Below are 19,847 nucleotides of genomic sequence, written 5' to 3' on the forward strand. Positions count from 1 at the left end.
TATAGTTTATAATGATTCTCTAAATGGTATCGTACTCTTGGTATAACTTTCCCTTCTAACTTATCTTTCAAAGTTCATTATGAAAAAATTATTTCTCATAGTCTCTGCTCCCTGGAACTTATTCATAGTGATAGGAAGATTCGTAATACGATTGGGAGTAAACTGGTATAGAAACAATTTCTACAGCATACATAGACCCAATGTGGTTTATTTAATAATTTTAAAAGGTGTACTAAAAATGAGAGATCCTTGTAAAAAAGTGTTTGAACGACGAAACAAGTCGAGAGGTAGATTCTGTGTTATTTTTGTGGCAAGAACGAGGACGTGTCCCGTGGTGTCGACGGGCGAACTTGACGAGCAATAATCGGGGCTTAGGCTTCTCTTTCCCCGTGCACGTGGCCAAATTCCCCGGCACACGCACGCACCCAACCATCCGAGACACGCGTACGCCGGGGGTTGGTTTCGCGCCGAACTGTCGGAACCCGAACAGTCGGTCCTGGAATGTCAGGCTGCCGAAGCACTCCGTAGACTCCTCGAAACGCGTACCTACGTGGGCCCACGCGTGCATCCGCGTACGTACACCAAAAGCCAGAAGTGCCTTCTCGCTTCGACCGCTGGGCATTACTACTTGGACGATAAACCAGGCGAGTGTCGCGTCTTGATCCTAATACTTCGTAGAAATCAATGTTACGTAATTAATTCCTCAGAAACAGTGAACTCTGTAAACGGTGAAACACGAGTGAATTTTCCCAAATAAGTATTCCAACGTAGAAAATTTTAAAATTGTTCGAGAATCTCATCCTTGTAGTACATTCTTTCCTTTGGACTATCTTTCGTATGGGAAGTAGTTTTCGTGTAATTTGAAATCGTCGAGTTGCCCGTGCACCGTGGATATTCGAGACGGATAAAATTAAAGAAACGAAAAACTTGTGGAAGAGGATACTTGTGCGCGTATCGAAGGGGGTTGGAGCAGCAACTAGTTATCTGTTCGCCTGTCGGCGGCGCTATCGGCGCTCACGCACCCTCCTGTCCCTCGGAGCTCCCTCATGTTAACTGCTCGACAAACTAAGTTAACGTTTCTTACGTTGTAATTGGCTCCACACGGCACACGGAATTGTATAAGCCGCTACGACGACGAAGAGGAGGACGAAGAAAGGGGGCGAGGACACGCAGGGACGAGCAGAGGGATGATATTGTTGGCGTTACACCGGTTACCGCGTCGATTCAATTCGAGGAATCTTAAGGGGACGCGAGGAATCGCGGGAAACGTTGAAGGGAGTTTGACTCTCGATGCGTGTGGCAAATTGTCGTGAATTCGCTCGGTCGTTCCTCTGTCGCGAGCTAGTCCTCTCGCTCCTCCCTGCCCCTCGCTCTTCGTTCTCTTCCACGAATTCCGGTAATTTTGGGTAAGACAACAAAGAGGGATGTTAATTGCTACCGAGAATGAGAGACACGATAATTGGCGGCAGATAGCAGGGGGGGGGGCCGCGACGACAGAACGCTTTTCCCCGTGCTCGCGTCTCCATGGAAATTCGATTTACGCCGCCCGGAATGCCGAATCCTCGCCGATTTCGACTAGGCGCGCGGTTCCGCGAATCGAAAACGTGCCCCCGGGGCGAGCTAGACGCGATTCAACCCATGCTCCCATCCACCGTTGATACTTCTGCTCGGAACCTGGACCAACTCCTAGACTTAACGATATAATATACTTACAGTCGATTCTTTATCGTAAATTAAATTCGAGACCACCTGTAAGAAAGTTAAATTTTAAAGATTTCGGAGAAATTACAAAATTTCAAATCGTTCCAAAAAAATTATTTTTAGTTTGAAGGGTCGATTACAATCATTTTCGGTCAATAGACATACCCCCGAAATCCTACTCACTTTCGAGAAAAAAATTCGAATAGGTGTGAAACTTTTCGACGAATAATAAAAATTTCAAATCATTCTGGAAAAATTATTTTTCGCTGCAGGGGTCAATTGCAATCATTTTTGGTCAATAGACATACCCCCGAAATCCTACTCAGTTTCGAGAAAAAAATTCGAGTAGGTGCGAAATTTTTCGACAAAATTAAAAAATTCCAAATCATTCTAAAAAAATTATTTTTAGTTAGGGGGGTTACTTACAATCGTTTTTGGTCAATACATGTACCCCCGAAATCTTACGCAGTTTCGAGAAAAAAATTCCTTACCAAAAATAGAATGTCTGACCATACCGTTGATTGATTCCACTGAAATTTCATAAAAATTTTCAAATTATTCTGGAAAAATTATTATCGGTTGTGGGGGTCAATTACAGTCACTTTTGGTGAACAGACGTACCCCCGAAATCCTGCGCAATTTCCAGAAAAAAATTCGAGTAGGTATGAATTTTTAAAAAATTTCAAATCGTTCTAAAAAAATTATTTTTATTTCCTGGGGTTAATTACAATCATTTTTGTTGAATACACATGCCCTCGAAATCCTGCGCACTTTCGAAGAAAAAGATTCTTAACCGAAAATGCAATCTCTGAAGAATTTCGTTTCGTGTCTGAAATCGTGTGAGAAACGGTTGCCTAATCCAGGCCCAAGCCGTGTTAGAATTGCTCGTTAGAGCCTTCGGACCAGCTTCCCTCTGTTTGTCGCGTTTTTCAGTCTCGCGATAAGAGATCGGTCGATCTTCATCGCGAGGAAACCGCCCGTCGCCCTCCGTCGCTTCCCTCTTTTCGTTCGACGTTGTCCTTTTTCTTTCGTCGTCATCTGTCCGCGTCGACGATAATAACCGACGAACCAGCGGCGCAAATCTTCAATCTCGTTTGGCAAATGGCCGATCTTTGGTAGCTGTACGTTCGCCAGCAGGGACAAAAGAAGTCGCTTCGACGCGTGTTCCTTAGCCGTGAATCCGCGGAAATGTTCACCGCTGCCGCAAAGCGCAGTCGCATTGTTCGTCGCGCCGAGAGTTCCTCTTCCAAGCAGCCCTTTCTTGCGCCAGGTTTTCTGCCTCCCGTCTTCCCGACTCATCTTTCCGCCCTCGTCTCGACGAAATAGATCGCCGCTCTCCCGATCGGAACACTTGCAAATCTCAAATTTCATCATCTCGGTCCCTTTACACTCCTACGATGTCTTCTTATATCATATTATTTATTTACGCTCGAAAATGACGAATTAAATAAATAGAATGCGATAACTTGATAACTCTTAGCTTCCTCCAGCCCCAATTTCGCGAGTCCAGAGCCCATCTCTTTTACAAATTGCAGTCCTCCATCCATCGACCTTTCCTACGTTTTCCACGAGGTGCTCCTCGCCGTACGTAACTCGCGATTTTTCAACGCGTCCACCGGTGCACGGTTCGCTCACTATTTCCCACTTTCTCACAGACTGTTACATTTCACTTCGGGGGCCACGGTGGATCCGCGACATCTTCCATTTCCCAGCCCCTTCCATCGCCGTGTAACAAGTTTTCCTTTCCATTCGAAAACGATTTACCGGGCCACCGTGTCCCGGCCGGCCCCTTCTCGAGAATCCCGCGATATTACGAAATATGACTGGGGAACACGGTGGCCGAGCATGGCAGCAACGCCGTGTAATTTGACGGGATCACCGAGCAGCGACACGGCGGAAATGTTTCACCGAGTAGAATTCCATTGTTTGCGGCCGGGCATTCCTCATTCTCGTTATCCTTTCTCCGCGACCACTTCTTTTTACCCACGGCGACGTGTTTTCCTTTCTACTTTTCGCTTCTGTCCGCGTTAGCCGCACTGCGGGATTTCGCTACGACGATTTCTCGTTGATAAATACCGACCTCACGCGATCTGGCCTCCGAAATTCTTGTTAAAAAAATGTTACTCTCGTTAAAAACGATAGGTGGTCTTCTTTATTAAGACCACAGATAATGTTAAAATGACTTCCAACGACAAGAGCTCGAATTTTCGAATCCTATATCGAGGAACTCACACCTGCACCTTCTACCTAACACGAAACCATGAGAATCGACGTTTCTGTTTAGCTTGGCGACTTTTTCTGGCCCTCCCTCCCCAGATACGAGCTTGACGAGTTTCGCGCTAATTCGAAAGACGAGGGACGCCCCCCAAACCGTCTCTAATCTCGTTCGTGCCGCGTTCGCAGTATCGCGATGAAAGGCGTGCCTTAATTTTCGCCGTTCGTTCGTCCGGCGGAAAGATCGAGGAAAAAAAGGCCTCGAAATACGATGGACAGTAACGAGAGTTCAGCGTACGTCGAAAGTTATTCGAGGATTCTCTTTGTTCGAGCGTCGTTCTTCGATTTTTCGCAATTATTAGATTGCTCCTTTAAGTTCGCGTCCGGCGATCACGATTCGAACGTTTCTGAAAGTCCGCGAGAAATTTGACGTGGGAAATCCCCGGCTGAAATGTGGCCGGGTTTACTCGACAGGTTGCTGGCCCGAAACTCCTTCGAACCCTGATATCCAATCTCGCGAGGAACACAGAGGTCGTCGAGGAACGGTCTCGATGATCCAGAAAACCGTTTGTCACTCCCAGACACTCGCAATCCAATTTTTAAATATTAAAACAGAAAAAAACATTCTTCGATGCTCGAGTATCCTTTCAAATTTACTCGATTTTGATAGAAAATCGGCATCCACGGTACAAGTTAGCGTCAGGATGTTACAAAGCACGTTTCGCGTACTAACATTTCGAGGCGAAGAAAATTTGCGAGCGTCACGCTCGGAATTTTTGTCGGTCGATCGAAACGGTACGCGTCGGTGCGAAGTTGGTCGCGGCGAGATAGCTCCAGGAGGCTGCGATCAAAATTCACCGCGAGCTCCTCGGCGTAATTCACCGTGACGATCCACGGGACTCCGGTTCGCGGGAAAAACCTGAGAAAATCATCGCCGGGGACGTGCTCCCTGGGCAAAAAGCTCGAATGTCGGGCGAATCCTTTTGTTCGCGTACGTGTGCAGATAGCGGGACACGCCGGGGCGCGGGTTCGTTTGTGGAAGAAAAATTTTCGGCGGAGTAGCTGCGCGGATACAGGACTTTCAATAAAGCTACGTGCACGGTCGGGCGAATTTTATTCCCGAATAACCGATCGACGCTTCGGATTCATTCGTGAGCCAATCTTCGCCCGTTCCTCTCGCTTGGATCTCGATTCAACGGAAATCCAATCCAAGGGGCACATTTTTCTATTGTTAGAAAGCTTTAGTTTAGAACTCTGAAGCGAGAGGCAAATAAACATTCTCTGAACTGCATCTAGTTTTGTTCGATGATAGGATAATTGCCAGGAGGGGAAAGAGATCTTCTGCTTTAGGTGGTCGTTGGAGCGGCCTGTAGCCAGATGGGGGATGGGGAATCGTAGGGGGTGGCGAGACGAAGGCTAGGTCGGTCTGCGGAGAACGAGAGAATTTAATTTCTCGGTAACATTACACCTTAGGAGCCTTATTCCAACGGCTTTGTGCGCCTTCGGGGGGGATGGCGCAGAGAGACACTCGATCGCAGGACTCCATTTGCGGTTTAGCATAATGGAAACCCAACGCGCCCTCGGGGCCAACGGGGCTCTCTTCTCCTCTTTCTTCTTTCCACGGTGTCTCGCTACGCTCCCCGGCCACGTTCCGTCGCGGAAAAATAAATAAGTTCGGGCAAACGCCGCGGGAGCGGAGACGCTTGATCTGTCCTGGACACGGCCGTTGACGGACCCGCGACGACCCCTATCCTCTCGAGTGCTTGTCGTCCCCCGGTTGACGAGTGCCTCGCGAAATTGCCAGGGCAAAACGTTCTTCGCGCGTAGACATTGTAAGTCGAGATTCCATTAACATCGAGAGAAAACAAGATAATCACTGGAGACACGCTATTAATCCCTCACGAATTGTTTTTCTCTTTCATTAATAATTTACACGTGAAACAGAAGATTCGTTTAATTCGTTCTAACAGTATTTTCAGTGAACCCCTTAACGTTCATGCTAGAGTCTGACTGCTTTGAAAAACGATATTTGTTTGATCCAACGGTTTAAGGGATGATAATATTTGCTTTCCTTCAAATTATACGTTAGATACAACATTGTAATTAACAAAAACCGGATTTTTAATATGAAAAATATGAGCGTTAAGGGGTTAAGTATTATCAGTTGGTGTCACTTGTGTTGGGGTTGGATCGCGAAGATCGCTCTCCAGTTATTAATTTAAGATTATGACTACGGACCACCAGGAAATTAAAATTAAATGCTTGAGAAATCATAGAGTTATTTTAGTTACTTGAATTATTGTTTCAGTTTTTAATATCGAACCGTGAAACGCACTGGTGCGGTAGAAAGTGGGCACAGTTCCGCGGGACGCGCTAAATTAGACATTTTAATTTTACCAACGACGAGGTCGGGGAGGGTCACTGTCGACGTTCCACCCCGTCGCTCGAGCTTAATGACCCCTAATGACGGGTTAAAAATATCCAATCCCCGGGTAAGATCGAGGGCGGTCGGGGGTTTGTCACGAACGCGTCGAACCAGAGGGGGGCTGAAAAATCCGCGGCTTCTACGGAATCCGCGTTCAGGTTTTCGGGGCACGCGATTCCGCGCCGGTTTGGAAATTATTTGCCATTGAAATTTCACCGCGACGCGCGCGTAATTTACGGGGTCGACGTTTATTACGCGAAACAAACGATTGCGGTCGTTGATCGAGTCAGAATTTTATTACATTTTCATTCGCGCGACAATAACGCCGGAGGAACTGCAAGGACAATTATTCGTCGCCCCGATATAATAAACGGCCAACAAATATCCGGATAATTTTACAATCGATTAATGCTCGGACGTGTTGTATGTATGAATTCGAAACGGTTCCCAAGTATTATTTTGCATTCCGATATGAATAATTCTAAATCAATATTTAACTTGAAACGATTAATTTCGTTGCCATTTCGACCGCCTCGATCACTTGTTACGAAATTGCTCTAAGCGCGTTCTAACTCGAGGCACGGGTTCGTGGCGGAAGAAATCGTTGCATTTATGGTCACGGGGAACACTAAACGTCGTGGACGAAGAATAATAGACCGGTTCTGGCTCTGTTCGTCGGTGAGGATCCTTTGGAACGCGGCAGGGAAAAAAGCGGGACGCTTTATTCGCTCGCGCGAGGCAACAAATTTTGACACCTTAACGAACGCCGGATTAAACGTTCCGGGCTCATTAACCCGGTGGATTGGCGCGAAAGGCAAAAGGAAAGAACGGACTCGTCCCGTAGGATATTGCCAGCTGAAAAAGAATTACACGGGTAATCGCCTTGCAGCCGAGATAATTGCAATCGACGGACGGAACAAAGGGTTAACAGTCGCTTTGCTCCCGTTCCGCTCCCCCGTAATCTATCGAAATTTGTTTCGATAACATACCCTCGTTAGGATCGAAACGACGATAATCGACGGCCCATTAACGCGGGGGAACGATTAAAATCACTAAAAAGTATCTCGAAACAGAGATGCTGGGAGGTCGGTACGAAATTTCGAGAAACAACAATGCTCTCTGTTATAATCAATGACAGTACGGGGAAATTAAAATCGTTCCCTTCGGGTACATTTTTGAAGCTACCAATTGCCCCGGAACTCCAATTCCAATCTGACCTATAATAAAATTACTTCACCCGTACACTCACAAATGAAGTTTTTGATTAGATTTCTCTATCGCGTGTGCATTATTTTCTGGGTCTGCTATTACCGGAAAACAGTATTTATTTTTCGCTTTTGATTTCCAGTTGTTTCGTCGATGAAAGAGAGTCTACGGGTATTTGATCGAATTTTCTTTTCTTTCGCAGAAGGGCTGTGATGAGGGAAGCCGGTTAAAGGACCCTGTGTCGCGCAGGCGCCGGTAGGAGTACAGGAAAGATGCTGCCTTCCTCGAGAGCTTTATTAAGCCCGCTGCTGCTTCTAATCATCGCTGGAAGCACCGGTGCCTTCGGCTCCCGACAAGGAGGTAAGAAACCATCGTTGGAAGATGTTTTGTCCCGTGAGGCGACAACGACGACCCGCCAGAGACCGGGTACCCGGCGTTTCTCGCGTCCTTCGTCAATTTTCGCCAAGTTTTCCCGGGCAAATCTGGTTAAGTCGTTGACCGACTTTTCCCCCGGACGGTTATTCCCGTACCGTCGAGCCGCCTCGTCGTTCTCGTTGCTCGAACATTGGTCGTTTAGCCGTTCTGGCGTCGTTGAACGCTCGCGAGGATCGAGGACCTGTTGGATGACGACCCAGTTAGTCCTGTTTCCAAATTATGTAAGCCGAAAGGACGAATCTCGGGCCAAGTTCCCGTGAATAACGGCCGTACGACTCCCTGTTGCGTTCAGAGACCCGTGTGGATCCTCCTACGAAAAACATTTGGAGACTCTCGACGAACGCTGACTCTTTATCATCGACCGTGGGAATAATTGAAAGTCACTTGGTTGCTTTTCGAGGGCAGCGTTTTGCGAATGCGCGGAATTGTTTGTTCGTAATTTTCATCGTTCAAGATGTTGGCCATTCGTCTGCTCTCCAGTCGTTTGTCCGCGTTTCCCTTTGCTCGAATTCACGGGAACACCTCTCGGAGACCATTTTCTAGATTAAGGTCACCTGGTAAAGCAAATAGTTGTTAGGGGTGGAAAGAGGGAACTCGCCGGTCCGAGCCTCGACGCTTGGAACTTTCGGTGTATACGTTTCTGGAAAACTATTTACGCGCGAGACGCCGCAGCATTTCACAGCAGCACCAGATATTTCGCGACCTGCCTTTCGATCTAAATCTCATTGTTTTCCACCTCTCGAAACGACCCGGGGACACGTTCTCGCGTGCTCCGTTCGACCCTCTGTCCCGCATTCTTGGCGATTTACGTTCGTTTCCGTTTTCGTGGAAATTCATATCGAACTGGAATCTTAAAAATTCAACAAAAATTAATACCGATACTTTGCACAATTTTATAACAGTCATTCGATATTTCAATATTGTTTAAGATGTTTCATGTCCAGGATACTTTGAGGTAGAGAACAGAATAGAAAATAGATTTAATCATAAATTTCGAACCTGATTCCTGATTCCTGATTCCTGATTCTTGAACGATGAAATTTTTAAAAATTGTATGCTTCGCGACGTTGATGAATGTTCGCCTGGATTCTCCACGGGTGTATTGTCAATATCCATCGACAGGATCTCCCGTTAGAATTTCCTGATCGAATATCCACGCGTCCGAAGTTCTGTTCCTTTTCGACGGCACCAGTAATAGGTCCACGAGAAAACAAGCCTCTTCTTCGTACCACCCTTTATTCCGTGGCTCATTCAACTTGGAAACTTCGTCCCAACTATTCGCGTCGCTCTACAAACCTTGTTCGACGAAACTATAGAGGTCGGATCTTATGGTGGATCTTACGGTTATACCACTACGGGGCCATGAATATTTTTAGTTTCGCGTTTTATCACTTGGAACGCCAAGGGTCGGAACCTCAATCTCTCGTAAAAGGAAACGATAGATTCCTGGAAGAGTAATAAATCGTTGGTGAAAGAAAGAGAGAGAGTGTAGGAATACTTGTAAGTCCGCGTCGATCGAGACGAACGCTCCCGGAGGCGCGAAAACAAGTTCGAACCTTTAATAAATCCTGATATCCAGCGTTTTATGAAACTGTTCGTAGCTCGGCGTAATTTATGTCTCCGCGAGTGCGCGGGTACGGTCATCGGAGGGGGAACTTTTTACCGGGCAAGCTTTTGTACCGTGGGGAATTACAATTTCTTTTACCAACCGTGGGGTGTGTCGACGCTTCTTTCAATTGCACCGGTTGCAATTCGTGCCGCGACCGGATTACCATTCCGCGGCCAGCGCCGGGGACTCTCGAGATTTTATTTTCACGCGAGGTTCGCTACGAGGGGCCGAAAACGACGCTATCGTAACCCTTTAAACTCCGAGATAGCAGTTCCAGCCACCCATTGACCCAGATCCCGTGTCAGCCGGAATCTCCGCCCTCTTTCGAATTAAGGGAGGATTCTCGTCGGAAGCATTTAAAAAAAAAGACCTCTTATTGGACTTCCGGAGAGCCGTGTACCTACTTCAAAATAATATTTAATTTGAAAGCAGGGTTGAAGTAAGTGTATATTGCGGGGGTGTTTCTTTCGAAGTTGTTTGTGATCCTTTTATTTAGAAACAGAAGGCAACTGTTTTAAAGGTGTGCCGGTGGAACTGTTTTAAGGTTGAAAGTTGGGGTAGTTTTTTAGCTCGAATTCTTCTCTTTCGAGGACACCGGTGTTTCCCTTTCGGTTGTTCGTCGATTACCCCGGAATTTACGTCCCCGTTTCTCGTCGTTCCACATCAAAAACGGGAGCCAGTCGGAGGGGGGCGGAGGGTGAAACGCCTAATCGCGGGGCAAATAAGATTATCTGATCGAATTTTAATGGCGAGCTCGCGTGCCCTCCGTGACGAGCGTCCCCTTTCTGGTTAAGGCGATCGTAAAGAGCGGTGTTCTGCTCGTTAATGCGGGAGCAAATTCGACCGCGAGCACGCTCTGCCAAGGGATTGTTTGCCCGCGTTTGCGAGTCATCGTGCGACCCAATAATCCCGAACCAGACGAATTTACAACCCGTGAACAACCTGCAACCTGGTTATCTTTCGTCTCTTAAGGGTTGTCTCGTTCCTCTTCAACGCGTTGACAGCCAGGCTCCCCAAATTCTCTACGAAAACGATACTCTTTTTTTGGACAATTGGAAAGTAGCATATCCACAATATTTTTAAGATCAATCTTAATCTATCAAGATTTATTTTCTTTATTTTTTTTTTAATTCATGTCAACCATATATGGGCGACGTGTGGAAGTCAATGTGTTAAATCGCGACCCTCCTCCGTCCTTTCTCCTTGACACGTTCTTAACAGAATTTATCAGAATTTATATACTAATTAATTACCAGAGTAAAACAAACGAATTTGTTACATTTTATTTGAACAACGAATATGCTGAAATTCTGTCGTATTCAATAGGCGATTGTAATTATACACCAATTAGATTATTAATCGGAGCTTTTAAATGAAAATGAACGAATTTGTTAGATTTTATGTTGAAATTCTGTCGCGTTCGATAAGCGATTGTTCAAATTTTGGAGGTGTATTATAACGTTGTACGGAAATCTGAGTCTCGATACTCGTGCACGGAGCGTCGTGTCGAAAGGTTCTCCTTTTTCAGCGACTGGTTCGGTCTGCATCCACTCGCGTCGTCCAAATTGGGTCGACAGACCGAAACCGTGGAGCACGTTTTACGCTCGTTCGCATGTGAAAACGTCGCCCCGGCCAACAAAGGCGGTCACGTAGCGGCTGTTTGAAAAAGAACACGCAACGTTCGTTAAGGCGCCGATGCGACGAGAACAAGACCAAGACAGGGATGAGCCACGGACGGACGAACCAGCCTAATTAAGAAGGGGTCGACGAACCCTGCGAAACACAGTGAAAGCTCGACGACCGCGTCATCGTTTCTTCCTTTTTCATTCTCTTCCTCATCGAACGCAATTAACGGAGCACGATGATAAATATTAATAAAGAGAACGCGTGATCCGGACGACGGAATATTCCGGATCGAGCGAAACGAACGCGTCCGTACGAGGGAGAACAATAACTTGCGACGGACGGCTCTCGGAGATTTAATTTCTTAAAAGCCGGGCGAGTTTCGAGATCCGAGCTTTTACTCGGGACGTCGGGCATCCATTTGCTTTACGCGCGCACGCGAGAGAAGTCGCGAATGAAAGATAACGAAAGGCAGCAGCGCGCCTTCCGTGGGATAAATTCTCCTAATAAAAATTTGTCGCGAGGACATTGAGAGTGCAACGAGTTCTCAGAAGCTGGGGAAAAGTCGACGGCGATTTCTTTGTTCCGAACGCGTGGGATTATCTCGAGAAGGGGTTACCTCGCGTCTCGAATCGAAAAATTTCATTCATACTTGTATATTTTGTAAGTTTCCCATAAAAATATCGTCGAGTGGAGAGTGTTTGGTGGTTGAGAGACTTTGGAAAACAGTGATCAAACTTTCGAAGCCATTCAAAAATTGTCGAGAAGCACAAGGGATGTTCCCCTCGAACGTTAAGAATTAATGGTCCCGCGATTGCTATAAATCGTCCGTGGCGCCTTTAAGACGCGTTTTGCTGACCGTTCGTCGATGGGCTGTGGCCGTGGAGGATCGCGGAATTAAAAGCTGGCCGCTGGGAAACTGAAGGGGGGTCGGAAGACAGAAACATTTAATTCCGTTTGTGGCGAGCGCAGAATGACGACCGCGGCAGAATAGAAGATCGGAGACAAATGGTCGCGCATACTTAGCGAGCAGTTGACTGTGACAAACTACCCCGCATATACACCGAGGGAGCCGGTGCAAACGCGACCTCGTCGCAACGAAACGCAGCAACTTGCACGAACGAAGGGGTGGTGGCGTAGGGGTGTTTGGCGAAGCGTTGTTCGTAAATTGTGCTCCGCGGAATGCCGAGGCGTCGACGGGCTTCTGCGCCGTGGTTTAAACCCTTGCGGATTGCTAGGATGGGAACGGAAAGGAGAACGTGACTGCGATGGCGAGCGTGGCCGAGTAAATGAGAATTTTATTGCTTCGACGTCCGTGGATGTGTTGGTACTCTCTTTTTTTCGTTGCTCGGTACGCTATGCCGTCAGGAGCTCGCTCTTGCCCCTTTCGGACCTGGAATTCTCCACGGGGGCCATCAGGTCACGGTGGATTTCTTGGGGGAAATGTTAAATCAACGCCTTGCTCTAATGGAATTTTAATCGTGGATTTTTTTAAGAAAATAGCTTCATCTATCTGAGAAGTTTAATTTCCTTTGGGGTTCGTTCAAGATATGTAAAAACAGCGAGAAAATCAAAAACCCACAAGCGGTAACCATGTTTATTCACATTCCAATTTTCTTCAAAATTTTACCAGACCTTCATGAGAGGATATGAAACTCAAATATAAAATTTCGTTAAAATCCATTTGACCGTTTGGACATAATCCTGTTAACAAACATATGGTCTTGGGCCAGCGAGATTCCAAGCGCGCATGCGTAGCTCGCCAGGGTCTTAGTCCCCACTCCGCGCTCGAACGCCGCGAGTCCCAGTCTCGCGCCTGCTCTTCACCCGTCGCTATCTACCGTGAGCGTAACCTGTATCTAGTGACGTCAGAGTGGCCTCAGACATTTCGTTCATAAACAACACTTAATTAAATACGCGTTATAAGCAGTGTGGAATCCTCCTATACAGTGACAGTGAGACAAAACAAACTGGTATATAATCATCAACACATTTGGAACTGATTGTTCGAACTCGATCTCTGGACAAGACTGGACTCTGCACTGGGAGGGCCTGCACACCCAAACGACCCCCCAAAAAGAGGAATAGAGTCTCCCCGGATGTCGAGAGGCCTCCATCGCACACATCTAACAACTCAGTGAGGATTCTGCGATATTTCTCGAAGCGTGCGTTCCCGACCTGTTAGCCTTTTTCCACCCCGTATCGCGCCCCGGACTTTTTGTCTACGTCTCGCCGTTATTCCAGCAAGTTTCAGCCGCTCTTTGCACAAGTGGTCGTCGGATAAAACTCGGCGAACTGAAGTCCCCGGACACGCGAGTTTCGCGACCGATAAGAGAGAGGAGTCGCGAAAATTCCGGAGACGAGGCGGTGCGCGTTCCCCTTTTACTTTTCCGTTTCACTCTGATAAATTGTTTACTCGATGGCACCAACTTTCGCGGCGGTCATTCTCGTTCTTTTTCAACGTCCTTGTATTCCACGCCACGAAGACTCAATTATCATCTCGCGATTCCATCATGTGTTTATTGTAAGCGATAGAAAATATTTCATATTCTTCAAGACTCTCTAGTATTATTTTTGAAGACCTCGAGTCAAGGAGACGAGTCAGCGAAGAAAAACAAAGCGTTCGTTGACTGCCATAGGACACTTGCGAGTCACATTCAGGGACGCTTGTGTTTAGGTTTGCTGACTGGTCTCCTTGGCCCGAGTATACGAAGATCGAAGAATTTAAACATGGTAATGTAACCTGTAGCCACATCAAGACTTGTATTTGTCAGGACTAATTTATTTTCCCCAAACCTGTTTATCCTTATATTTATAACATCCCTGAGAACTCTTCTATTTATTACACCAGTATTATTTCCCCCCGGAGCATTAAAGTGCTCTAAACAGTCCGTCGACGAACGTGCTTTTTACGAATTACGTATGGAAATCCCTCCCGGTTGTTTCCAGCGTGCATTTTTATCTTAACCCAATCCGCGGCTAACGGAGAGGTAACGCGAAATGTGATAAGTTTCAGCGAGCAGGAGGAAAAGGAAAAAAAAAAACAAGATTGCCGGTTACTTCGGGGACAAAAGCTCCGCTTATCGTTCGTTCCTCTTTTCTGGGACACTCTGTTGCCTCCGTAAAACTGATTAACGTGATCTTATTAGCGCGGTACGTCTCGTAGTCGCGGGTCGAGATCAAAGCGCGGACAAACGGCGCGATGCGTCGCGACGGACCACCGAGCGTATTTTGCTTAATTGCGGGCCCTCTCGGGCGAAACCATCCGCGACAGGACGCGTCTTTTCTACGGTTTACTCTTTCCGCGACACGTCGCGATTACGGTTCATTTGATTAAAACGCGCGCGAACCTAAACGACCATGGTAATTGCGAATCTTGGCCCGTTTCGTTGGACCGTGGTCCTGCGTTCGCTAATTTAATACGGCAAAAGGACCAGCGAAAATTCGAACGAATTCAATTTGCGAACAATTTTCGACGACTTCGTCGTATTTAGGAACAACTATTATCGCGGGAGAGCAATTTGTAACGCGGCAATTTCGGTCCATGGGTTCCATTCAATCACGTCGCCGTAAGTGGATTGTTCCTCGAAACGAGAGACCGCAAAAATTAGGTATTATCCAACGAAACGTACACATTCCCTGTTAATATCCTCGCTGAGTTCTATCAAGGATTAACCAACATTTTTTAGAGACTTAACAAACGTTTAATGGCTTCGAGAAATTAAGTCGAATGGATTCTGCCTCCATTTCTGATCAAGTTTCTAGCTCAAGCATCCGGCAAAAGTGCCCGATTATAAGCACGCGCGACGCTTTATCGTCGCCGGGGCTCGATAAAAATTTTACTTCGCGGGTTAACGGCGCGCCCAAAGCGCAACTAAGCAACTCATCCCATAAACGAAACACTCGGGACCAGGTTCGTCGGATCAAAGTGAAACCAAAACATTTTCCTCTATCGCGACACGATAGTGCCACCGAATAAAAAACTTTATACACCAAGAGACTTTTCATGCGCACTCAAACTTGCGGCGTTACGAATTTTATTACATAGAGGTCTATAACGTAGGCTCTGAGAAAAAGGTTATGCGTGTAAAGTTGCTTCAGTCCACGGCTTCACGGGTTTATGAAAACGAGCATTCGTTTACAGGCGAAAAGGAATTTTTCTTGGTCCCTTACTTTAACACGAATACGTTATTTTATCAAAATTTTCTTGATACACGAGCTCTGACAGCCTTTCACGAACAGTAAAACAATTTTCAAACGCGCCTAATAATTTTTAAACAGTCTTATAATCGATAGGACTTGCTGAAAGATTTCTGGGTGTGTAGCGTCAAAGTAAATGTGAAACTAAACATAGAAGACACCATAAATTATAGTAGTGAGTGTAGGCATTGGGTAGAGGATGAAATGCCCTTTAAAATGAGCGTTTGTACGAGTCGATAGCTTTATTAGTTCCGGAGATATAGCGATTTTAGTTTCGAGTCGCTGCGGTGGCTAGTTTCGAAGATACGTCGCGTGGTCAATGAACTTACTACGGCCTTGTCAAGGTCGTTGACCGCACGTGATCGTAGTAAATAGTAAACGTGACGTCATTCGGTCACTCGGTCAGTGGGTCAACGTGCGACAAGGAGGTCCGACGCGTTAGACGAAGACAGAGACAGTCGAATTAAAAAAATTACCTTTTACATAAATTACGATATCTCCGAAACGGAAAGTCCGATCGTCAAAAACAAAAAACCATTTTAAAGGGGAGACTTTGCCGCTTCTAACAAAGCCTCAAAAATTAATATAGCTCCAATAGTTTCGGAACTGCACGCATCCAAAGTTTTATGATTTTTAATAGGCCTTTTCCAAGGCGTCGAGCGAGATCGCGGTCGAATTAAAATAATTACCTTTTACATAAATTACGATATCTCCGAAACGGAAAGTCCGATCGTCAAAAACAAAAAACCATTTTAAAGGGGAAGCTTTGCCGCTTCTAACAGTGGCTCAAAAATTAATATAGCATTAGTAGTTTCGGAACTGCACGCGTCTGAAGTTTTATGATTTTCAATACGCTTCGATAGTGTTCTGAGGCACATACATAGTAAAATTTTAAAAGTTACGCCTTTCTTTAGACTACAATATCTCCAGAACCGAAGTCCTTCATATTTTACGCATATAATAACCATAAATACAATTTGTGGTAAGAGTAAAGTCCTTTAGAAAAATCGAATTTGTAGCGGACAGAATTAATGCAACGATTTAGTATTTGCTGAAGTTGTTCCGTAAGCTAACGGCTGAATTCTGATGCATAGAAAGTTAGGATCGACAAAAACACGGGGAAAGCCTTATTGCTGTTTAGCAAGCACGTGTCGTTAACGAGAGGACAGAGTACTGGTCTGCTTTTCACGCGGTTCCGGTTACCGCCCTTTTTTCGCTTCTCGGCCCTGTTCGAGAGCCCTCCACGAGCCTCGTATCGAGTAAACGCGATCGAAAGCCAGTCGATGGATCGACGACACGGCCCCGTCAGCTATTTCCAGGCGACAAGGCTGAATTTAAACCGGGACGCTGATTAGCCGTCGAGGGAGGAGACAGTGTTTTAAGAGGGACGGCTTTGAGACTGACACGGCACGATGAAACTCACGATGCTGTTTCGTTCACGATTTTCCGCGCTTTTACGCCGGCTCTCGAGGACTCTCCAGAGGACCTGGCGTTCCAATTTTCGCCTGCACCGGAGCAAATTATGTTTTTCGCGACGAGGCTGTTCATTGTCGCGCGAACAGACAATCTTCTGTAATAAATGTCTATTTATTGGGTCAAGTACGATCTCTGGAGTTTCATCGTGAGTTTGTTCAACGAGCTGTTTCGTTTTATCGAAAACGAATCCTCCGGTTTGGATTTTTTTCACGTTGGAACCCTTCTCGGTTGTATCGTCGATGCTTGGATACCGAATCACGATAACATTTGTCTTTGGTAAAACAATCGAGGAAAGAAAGGCCACCCTCGAAGCAATTACCTTCGCTGATTAGCTCAGAGATCCTTCACTGTCCGTAACTAATGGAGCTAACAAACTACACGTCGATAATCAGCGAGAAATCAGGGATCCTCTGGCTAAAGGTGTGTCGCTCGATTCCTTTTCCTTCTGGCAGCGTACCAGAGTACTTTGTCTCGACCGTTTGAAAAATGGCAGGGAACGTGGGTGGATCGGGGTCCCGCGGAATATTCATGAACCAGCCCTTGTCCCTCTTCTTCTTTTTTTCTAGGCAATTGATGTAAACGCGTTAGCGAGCGGCGAGCAATTGTTTGCGTTCAATTTCGTCGCGCGGTTGACCGATCGTGGTTATTGCCAGCCATGTTTGCTGACCGTCGATTACCAACGCTAATCGGGACCCATGAATTTCTGATCGTCCTCTAAAAAATGCATATTACAATATTGAATCGTGGAACAGTATTTTACAGAAAAATTCTATTCGTAAAAAATGTGTCTCATTTTATCGTCGCGAGGTTGTAAGAAAAATCTATATATAAATTGTGCGGGGAAATAAAAAAAATGTAGAAGGAGCCTCTCCGGAGGGCCTTTCTACGCGGAACCTGAGGTTGAAGCTTCATTAGTTTCGTGGTAGAACCACCCCTGGTACGGGGGAGAAAGATGAACGCGGGGCTGGGAAAGAAACGTGTCATTTTCGAGAGTCAAGCTTGTTTTGCTCGACCGGGCGATTAGTCGAGCCCTGTCGACCGACTTTTACGCTCGAGGAAAACAGGGATTTTCTTTTCCCCCGTCCTCGAACTCCCTCGTCGACGTTTTGTTCGAACGATTTCGAAAATTCAGGGTCTCGTTCGAAGAAGAGAGTCGACCATAAAAATTATTTTCCAACATTTTATTTCACGTTTGCGTAGGTTATTAAATATTTCAACGCGCAGATAATTATGTTAACAATGATACGGGTCGTGGATCTTTCATAATTTAAATTGTTTGTATTTCATTAATAACATTAATAACATATGTTAAAGAGTAAATAATTCATTTTCAATACGTTCTATATGTAATGATTCAATTTTCGTTCATGGAATTATAAAATATGATTTCCTATTTAAAATTTTCAACACCCACGTTTTGATATTTGTCGTATTTAAGACATTTCGGAAATAAACTCTCCCTCCTCCAGTAATGGCTGACGCGCGGGATTATTTTCGAGTCAACGAACGAAACCTCGTACGTAACGTTTTTGACAGGGCGGGGAGCACAATCGAATCGACGAGCGTGATTTTGTACCGTCATTATTCCACGAATATCGACGTTTTCACAATGACAGCGTGTTTTTTTTTCTCTCTTTTTTATTATGTCTCCATGGTTCTGGTGGCCCGTCGGTTTTAATATCGCGGCGCGTTCGTTGTCATTTCGTCGTCGAACAATCGGATTCTTTCTTTCATTTCGCGTAATCATCTACAGGGCGTGCAACGCGGCAGGGATCGCTTCGTTTAACAAAAATTGGTACGACTCGTGCGCGGAATCGGCATCGAAAAGGGCTCGTTGCGTTTTTGCAACGTTGAAATATCCTTTATTGTTCGCGGCTTTTGAGATTCGAACTGTTTGTTCTCCGCGTCGAAAGCGAACTGTACGATCGAACGCGTTTCGACCTTTCGATAATTCCGTTTTATTATTATCGTCGATAAGCACCACCCCGATGGATGCAAATTTTCTGCGTTCGTTTCTGAACGATGTAGCGTCCAATGACCGAAAAGGATTACGTCGTTCTTTGGCAAAAGCGTTGAAGGGCTGTTGACCGAATTAGTCGTTACACGTCATTAAGTATTACCCCCGTCGGAAATTGGGCCATCGGTTTCGACGCTCGCACATTCCTATTTCGTTGCTTGTTTATCGCATTGTCGATCTTTTGATGTGAAAACCCTTTTACAACGAATAACAGGCGGCGAATGAAAACAATTTCTATTCTACAATCTGTCAAACATTGGTCACTTTTCACCTTTTGTTTACGTTGTGTATTCCTTCTCTAGTAACTACTCCAGTTAGAAACACCCAGACTATTAATAAAATAGTTCAGAATTTAATCATTCGGTTAAATGAATCGCTGGTGCCTCGTTTGGTCCACCTAAATAAAGTTCCATCGTATCAACGACCCTTAAATAAAATAAATCATATTTGACATAGATGGCTCACATAATACAACGTCTCGTCTTTAACAATTCGTACGGTCGATCCGGCGCGTTCGTTAGCGTTTGGAGGAGTCAGTGAAAAACGCTCGATAATTGCCAGTCGTTAATCGTTTGGCGGTGTCCGCGGTAATTATTATTATATTTATCGCGCCCAGTTTCGACCGACGACGAGTTTTTAATTCGCGCGTTTCCGATTCGCCGTGCATTGTGCGAGCGTTCCGGGGTCGACGTTTTTGTTTTCGTTCCCCTTCCCCACCCCTCGCGCCGCTCTTCGCCCGTGGCACTATTTTTTTCTTGTTTCGCGGCACGGCCATTTAGCGAGGAAATTTGTCGGACGGTGAAATATCTCTTTTGTCCTCCGGGCGCGACAGGCGGCTCTCGATTATTTCGCCATCGCGGCGGACAGCGATGCGAGCACCGCGAAAATCTCTCTGATCCGTCGACTACTCTTCTCCTTTCAACGCTTCCCATGTTTCAGGA

At 45.9% G+C, this 19,847-nt stretch overlaps 1 protein-coding gene across 1 annotated transcript in view; it reads left to right on the top strand.

The window, feature by feature from the left end:
- Window positions 1–7,818: 7,818 nt before the first annotated feature.
- The window catches only part of LOC122395813, a 141,221-nt gene continuing 129,192 nt past the window's right edge, over window positions 7,819–19,847 (top strand). Inside the window, exon 1 of the mRNA XM_043393690.1 lies at window positions 7,819–7,906. Coding sequence (XP_043249625.1) covers window positions 7,819–7,906 — 88 coding nt within the window. The remainder of the gene's footprint in view (window positions 7,907–19,847) is intronic.

The sequence above is a fragment of the Colletes gigas genome, unplaced genomic scaffold (assembly GCF_013123115.1).
Source record: "Colletes gigas isolate AHSC1104 unplaced genomic scaffold, ASM1312311v1 Colletes_gigas_Sc00006, whole genome shotgun sequence".
Classification (NCBI taxonomy): Eukaryota; Metazoa; Arthropoda; class Insecta; order Hymenoptera; family Colletidae; genus Colletes; species Colletes gigas.